The sequence below is a fragment of the Poecilia reticulata genome, linkage group LG19 (genome assembly GCF_000633615.1).
Source record: "Poecilia reticulata strain Guanapo linkage group LG19, Guppy_female_1.0+MT, whole genome shotgun sequence".
Lineage (NCBI taxonomy): Eukaryota > Metazoa > Chordata > Actinopteri > Cyprinodontiformes > Poeciliidae > Poecilia > Poecilia reticulata.
In genome coordinates, this window is record NC_024349.1 from 26,924,898 (window position 1) to 26,933,053 (window position 8,156).

General features: G+C 38.4%; 1 protein-coding gene across 1 annotated transcript in view; it reads right to left on the reverse strand.

The window, feature by feature from the left end:
- Window positions 1–2,928: 2,928 nt before the first annotated feature.
- Window positions 2,929–8,156, reverse strand: part of fmn2b (formin 2b) — a 95,424-nt gene continuing 90,196 nt past the window's right edge. Inside the window, exon 20 of the mRNA XM_008438065.2 lies at window positions 2,929–5,001. Coding sequence (XP_008436287.1) covers window positions 4,975–5,001 — 27 coding nt within the window. The 3' untranslated portion in view covers window positions 2,929–4,974. The remainder of the gene's footprint in view (window positions 5,002–8,156) is intronic.

Sequence of the window (8,156 nt, forward strand, 5' to 3'; positions counted from 1 at the left end):
GCAGATAAAACATAATTTTTATTAACCTAGATAAATAGAGTGTAATTAATATTAATATTTATATTCAACTCCTCCTTGGGCTGCCACCTTATCGTGGTGGAGGGGATGAGTGTCCCAATGATCCTAGGAGCTATGCTGTCTGGGGCTTTATGCCTCTGGTAGGGTCACCCAAGGCAGACAGGTCCTAGGTGAGGAACCAGACAAGGTGTTTGGGGAATCAGTGGAATCTACCACTTGTGTGCCCACCCACACCAGTGGTATCAAACGTGCGGCTCGATGCCCAGAAGGGAGCTATTATTTTTATTGGGGATCGGAGTTACGATGGTGACGTAAAAACCGAAAAACGAGCGAAATTTTCAACTGCTGAAACACAGAGTGTAACTGACACCAACTGCCACTTTTTTAGAGTGACAAACTTAGTGGATTTTTGACCCCAAAATAATTTTGAAATCGCTCTCATGGCTGCAAAAATTACTGTATTGATATGAAAGTTGGTTATGACATTGATACGCACGCCTTCTCCGGTAAAATGTTTTCAAAATTTCTCTAGGGCTAACGGTTTTCTGTCAAGGTGCTTCAGAGTGAAATTATGTGACAGGGTAAAGCCAGGCTCTCATCCATTCATTTTCAGACTTCTGAAAAATTTCAGAGCTTGGCGCACACCATTTTTCTCTCATCGATGCTATTTCTGTGAGTGAGCTATAGATATGAATGGCGGGACTATTGGAGACTACAAATAGCCCTCTCATACGCTTCAAACGGATCCTGAACAGGAAACAGTTGTTCGGACTGATTTTTCATCAAAACTAACAGCGTGTCTCATAAAGATAGAAATCTTTCTCCACCTTTCTGTCTCACACACATGGCAGTTGGCTGAGGATTAATTACTATAGAAACAGAATACAGAGAAAAGCAGAGCTGCTGGTTTGGACTACAAAAACTCTGTAGTTCTAACAATGGCGGAACACAATAATATAGAGGGCAGAGCAGGTCAGAACTACAAACCTGGTGGAACACTCAATTATTACAGATGAGGACTGAGCTGGCATTTAGAACTACTTGCTGTTTTGGGCATTATATGGCTGGATTAACCAAACCACTGTTACACATTGGATTAATGTGGCCATTTAAAATGAATCTTGCTGAAAATTTTAAAATAAAAGCCTTGACATTTTTCACATCGGGTAATTGCTCTTTTGGGCTTTATGTGACTGGTTTAAACACAGCACTGTTACACATTGAATTCGTGTGGACATTAAAATGAAGCTTACTGAAACTTTCAAATTAAAAGCCTGCATATTCCTCTCACGTCAGTGCACCGCCATAGGCAGATTAACGTTTTTTTTTTCTCAGGTTAGTGACTGTCTTTCTCCACCTCTGTGTCTCACACACACGACAGTTAGCAGAGGATTAATGACTATAGCAACAGAACACAGAGCAGAGCAGAGGAGCTGCTTAGGACTACAAACACGCCATAACTGTAGTTCTATCTATGGTCAAGACTCAGTTAAAAGAGAGGCCTGAGCAGCCTGTCAGAACTACAACATGGTGGAACTCGTAACTCTGATTCCCAATAAAAATAATAGCTCTGTCAGTTACTTCAGAGGAGGACTTGGCTGGTATTCACAACTACTTGTGTTTTGAGCATTATATAACTGATTTTACCCAATTTTTGTACTTTTGATTTAGTTAATATTATAAAACAGTTAATGTGCTAAGTGAAAAAGCTAACATAACGCTCTGTCGTAGTGTGCTGAGTGAAGCTGAGCCATAGCACTGATTCGAACCCCGATATGTTCTCATTCAGGTACATCATTTATTATTGTATTCTTCATTGTATGATCTTTAAAATATGATTTTTACTGTAATTATGGCCAGTCTGTGAAAGCTGCTCGAGTGTGCTGAGTGAAGCTGAGCCGTTGCACTGATTCGATCCCCGATATGTTCTCATTCAGGAAATAAACTGCCTGATCACCCAGAAACTCCTTGTCTTCATTAAAAAAAACAAACTACACAACGCAGAGTCAAGGGGTTACTTAGGCCGGCCTGGTACAGTGGAGTGAAGCACAACCCGGTTACACCATCATTGAGAATAGTATGTCTGTATACTTTGTGTGTATGTGTGATATTTTAGTAGTGTATATGTGCAATTTTAGTCTTGTGTGTGCGAGAGAGAAAAAAAAATGCATGCGGGTGCAATATTTTGTTAGTGTACATGTTCAATCTTAGTCTTTTATGTATGCATGTGAGGAAGAAAAATTGTATCTGCGTTTTATTTTATTAGTGTATATGCGCCATTTTAGTATTTTGTGCGTGTGTGTATGTCTTTAGCAGTGTGTGAGAGACACACATAGTATTTGTCCTAAACAACCCCTCATACATATTGACAGAGCTCAGTATGCCCCAATATGTGGAAAAGGGGCATCGTTTTTGTCCTAAACGGCCCCTCATAAACCTCTCTCTCCCTGTGCTCTACCATCTGGCTCAGATGGTAGCAGCCCCAGAGCCAGAAAGGCCGGGGCCTTTTTGGGGACTTCTATTGTGCTTCTGAGTTGTTGTACATAGAAGGCTGCTTGACACCGACAGTAACTCAAGGACATTCATTTTTACCCACAGCTTCTACTCAGTTCCTACTTCAGCAGTTCAATAGCTTTAAGTTCTAGACTGATTCTGTTTTTAGCCTCTAAGAAGGGAAACTGCTAAAGAAGAAATGTTTTTAAATATCAGTTTTGATCAAACAATTATTTAATTCCAGTCTAAGCAGCAGTTTGATTAAAATATTAAATATAAAGAAAATATTTAACAATTTCTATTTATGTTACAAAATGTAGATTCCACTGATTCCCCAAACAAACATATCAGCAATGATTGTGCACAAATCCTACTAATGTAAATCAAACCCCTATAAAGGTGACAGCAGGTTCGAGAAAGGTTAAAGGACATTTTGAAAGAAATACGATTTATTCCTTTACAGGGTTTCTCCAGCAGTTTTACAGAAGATATTTATACACTGTACATATTCTACAACACATTGGTTACAACAACTGAGAGCTTATTAACCAGATGATGAGAAAAACTGTATGCCTGTATCAACATTAAAACAAACACCCATGCACACACCAAGATAATTCAGTGCTACACGGCCTTTTAGGCAAAATAACAGTTTACAATGAGATTTTGTTCCTGTTCAACACTGCAGAAGGACAGGGCTAGTCACTGGTTTTATCTCTTTATTTTTGTCCTAGACAAAATTTTATTGGACAGAACAATACAGAATCTTGAACAGATCAGTAAAGGCTACATTAATTAAAGCCTACTTTTCACAATGTTTTTTTTTTTTTTACGTATTGTAGCAATTGACAATGTTTTTATTGCACCTGACTTTTAGTATAAAAAAGCATAAAAATTTTTTTTACACTTAATTATAAATTCAGATTACACTTGATAGTATGATAATGATTACTTTTGATCTTTGTTCCATTTTACCAATACCGGTTATGGAAGAGGATATTTACTATTTTAAAAATATGACTGAAAATACATGGGGTATCATGTTCAGCTGAAAAAACTGAACATGCTGAATTGAACTATGTTCAATTCACCATGTAATTGAAGTGAACAAGCCTGTTTCTGACAAGGTACCTTTTTTGAGCAATATTTGTGTAAGGCCTTAGAGCATAAAAACAGTTTAAAAAATAGTTTTCCTGTGACCTTTATCGGCATTCCACTAAATAACTCAAACTGACAGTAATTCAAGCCTATATCTACCACCCTTGTCATGTTATAGTGTCGGCACATTGTCCTTACTTGCTACCAGTCACTCCGGTCTTCTTAGTCCAATTGGAAATATTGATAGTATTGATCATGTTTCACAGTTCAATACTTGTCCTGTCATTTTCTGTACTTACAGTGTCATTGGCAGATTGGTGCCAATATCCAGTGGCTAATGGATGAGATATTAATAATTATAATAATGTGTTTAAATGTATTGGCTGTAATTGCTAAAATGTGTAAAATTCTTTTATGTAACAGGATAGTGCTAAATAATTCCGATGACGGCTCTACTACACATTATTTTTCTCATACTTGTCATGCTTTATTTTAATTTCAAATCCTTTGTGGCATTACAAAGATTATGTGTTCACCATGTGACTGTGACACCCAAGTCAAATGCTTGAGTATGTAATCTTTAAATCTAGGGTTGAAAAGTAACTTTCACTGTTACTAGGAAGTCATATACAATCCAAGTGTTAGATTTTAATTATTTGAAAATGTTCAACAAGGACTGAAGCCTCCATTCTGTTCCAATGCAGCTTACAGTCACTCAGCAGTACTGACAGATTTGCAGTGCAAAGAACTATAAGTGGCTATGTTACAGCCTACCACTTCTGAGACTGTTCACAGATGAAAAATGGAAGAATGAAGTGAATTGTGTTCATAAGTGTTCTTCGGCCAAGTATAATGTCTGACAGCTGAAACGCAACATTTTCAAATCAAACAAAAAGGAAAATTGATTTTTTTTACATGGATATTTTCTCGGGGAAAAAAAAGTTTTTCCAAATCAGGTAAAAAATTAAGTAATGGCAAGAGATGGTGAGCATAAGTGGTGTATATAGATGGGCAACCAAAATAAAACTAACAAACAAAAGTTGGCAGTATAATGTTGGAAGAAAGCAGAGAGAAGTCAGTTGGTAGTCAGGCTGAAACGTAAAGAGACTTTATTAGACATGTTATAAAATGAAAACTTCAGAACTATAGATTCATTGTGAGTTGATATCTGAACTGATGAATAATGTGTTTGTTGGGCAGAAAAAAAAAAACCCTGACTGTATTTGATTCAAACATCCTAAGAGTGGCTGCTATGACAAAATTAATCAAACTGCATAAAAAATAATAAAAACATCAAACATGATGTCCAGAGAGGTCATTCACTTCACTCTAATTCCATTTTCATGATCTCCCAGGTTAGCGATGTTAAATCTTCATACCAAGCTTGGCTTTCTGTGGAAGACACATTACAGTGGTTAACACACCATCAGCACACACTTTTGACCATGATATATTATTCAAGTGAAAGGAGGGCTGGGTCAGTCTCTCTGGTTCGAATCTTTCCTAAATAACAGGGTGTCAACAAATAACTTTTCATCGGGGGGGACAGAAGTCACATGTGGGATACCCCAAGGTTCAATACTTGGGCTCCCTTTAATTAATTTGAACATGTTATGTTGATTTTTTTGTTGTTGTTCTTTCATAAAGTTCGGAACGTTTTAAACGAGCCAGAGGAGGACGTGCTGGTCTCAGCGTCATGGCTGCGTTCAGTTTGTCACCTAATGCCGAGATCAACTCAAAACCTTCCACAATCGTCCTGTTGCACCGCTGCTCTAGCAAAGCACGAACAGTTCAGAAACAAWATGAAATGAGAATAAAGGTATTCATTAACTGATTAAGTCGTGTTTTAGATTGTTCTTGAAAAATTAATCAGTCACGGCTGATTAGTGGGTGAACTCACGGCTGCACAGTGAACCCATTCATGTTTTACAGCAGACAGCCGCTCCTCTTTCTTGCAGGTACTGCGAACCCCCTCTAAATCTTTTAGGGGTACGCGGTACCCTGCCGTACCCCCTTACTTTCACCCCTGGTTTTTGATTAAATAAGAGTTGCTCCCACAATCGCAACGTATCTGTGACGTCACGTGTTGCCCGGGAGACAGCAGTATGGCGTCTTGTCTGGAGCTTATCATAAGAAGGTAAGTTCCTCAAATCTATTAAAGATGACTGATGACATAATGGGGGAGAGTGGCTGTGCTGGACCGGTGGTTTGATCTATGCGATCAAAGCTAAGCCAAAATGTTTTTGTCTTTATAAATAATAATGATAATAAATAATGACATTGGCTGACTCTTTTTTCTTCATTAGTACGTCATGTTGGTGACTGAAGCCTGTTATGATGACTTCAGCACATTTCTTCTGACAGGTTGGCAGAAGAAATGTTGTCCAGAATGTTTCTATAAGCTGACTAATTTCTATAATGCCTAATGTCTGAGTTGTGTTCATGGTAATTATTTCTGACATTTTTATGCTTTATGTTGTAGGTGGTAAAAATGCTGCAGCCTAAGGAATAGCAGCTCGCTCTTATTTCTAATAAATCCTGTTGGTGGTACTACATCTGCGGTGTGTTGGCGTCATTACTGTATTTAACACTTCAAAAGGTAATTACAGGATTGAAAAGGTAAATGTCCAGTAAAATACTGGTATCTACAGACGCCAGCTTTTTTTAAATGTATTTATTTTTTTTACTGTTTTTCTGAAAGAACGGTAAAAAAAAAAGGAAAGAAAAAAAGCTGGCGTTTTTTTTTTAATCGTTCTTTCGAAAAAACGGTAAACTACTGGCAGCTATAGACCGTTTACCGTACTTTCACAGTATCCGTACCGTACTTGCATTGACGGCAATCTGCTGTCAGGATTAATTACGGTACAGCTACTGTGCATTTACAGTAAACTTCTGGCGTCTGTAGCTGCCAGTATGTTGCTGTACATTTACAAGATTATTTCTTAGAGTGCACCTGGTGTCATTATTTTTGAAACTAAACAAAGGTTTCGATGTAGCGGCCGAAGCCTTTTCCTCAGAGATGCGGTGGAAAACTTTCTCTTTCCTCGTTGACCGATCTAGTTCATTCTGTACTCGTTCATCAGGGAGTAAGCGGAGGAAAAAATGTACCTCATCATTAGACCAGGTGATTGCACTATATTGAGACGAATCCATTGCTAATTAAAACTAATAATAAAAATATTGAAAAGAGCACTCTTTACAAAATAAAATACAGTTTAGTGAGAGCCAGCTGTGGACAGACGACGGAGAGGAAGCAAATTTTGGCGGTTGGCATAAACTGGTTTGTGACTGGATTAGGATGACAATAAGGGTGCGTTCACACTGCAGCCTGAAGTAACCCAATTCCAATTTTTTTGACGTAATGCGACCTGTATCCGATCTTTTCATGACAGTGTGAACAGCACAGGTCAGATTCTTTTTCGAATGTGACCCATATCCGGTACGTATCCGATTCAAATACGACTTAACGTTCAGGCCGCATTCATCCGAACTGAACGTCACTGATTCTCAACAAATCTCACTATTCTGTGTCCTGATACGCGCAAGCGGGAAGAAAAACAACAACCATGGTGGACTATATGAGGATTAAGTTGTTAATATGTTGCTCCGGTCGAACAACAACTTCAAATATGTAAGCTAAGCTCCACCGTTAGCCTCCATGTTTACTTCCGCAAACACTGAGCACTTCTTCTTATGGCAGTTGGCAGAACGCTGAGAACGCGGACGCTATTGGGCCCTCTACTGCGCATGCGGGACACTTTCAGGTCATTTGCCCGTTCACACTGCAGAACACATACAGGTCGCATTTACTGGCAGTGTGAACGACCCCGGCAAGATGGGGGTGGTGAGGATGATGATATGGATTTTGACAACTGGACTCCGGTAGGAAGACGAAGAGGTAGAGGTAAGGATAAGGTTTTGAAAGAGGACAAAGAAATTGGTAGCCAGAATAGTAAACGAAGTTTGGAAGAGTGCAGCTCAGATGAAGAAAACAGAGCGGTCAGGAAGAAAGTATTAAATGAAGAATTTAAGGTAATTCTTAAATTCAGGAAGGAATGCAATGGAATGCAAGAAGTCTAATAGCAAATGGTCAAGAATTTAAAGGATATATAAACTGTTTGGAAATTAAACCAGATATTATTTGTATTCAGGAAACATGGCTTAAACCAGAGCTTGACTTTGTGATATCGGGATATGATGGCATTAGAAGACATAGGGAGCAAGAAGGTGGAGGAGGTTGTGTAATATTTGCTAAGTGTGACCAGCAGGTGAAGATGTCTCTAAAAAAAAACGTAACAAGACACACCAGAACACAGATTTAACAGTGTACAATACTTTATTAAACAATTATCTAAAAGTTCTTTTTAAAACACTTCTTTTAAAATCCAAGGCATCGGGCTCACTACTTGGTCGCCGGAACCAAAGAAAAAGGGAACACACAAGAAGGGACAGACAAGATGAGGTTGTTCCAAGAAAACAAGCAAACCATGCAAATACAACAAAATAAAGCAAGAAAACAAAAGAACATGCAACACAAAAGAAACACA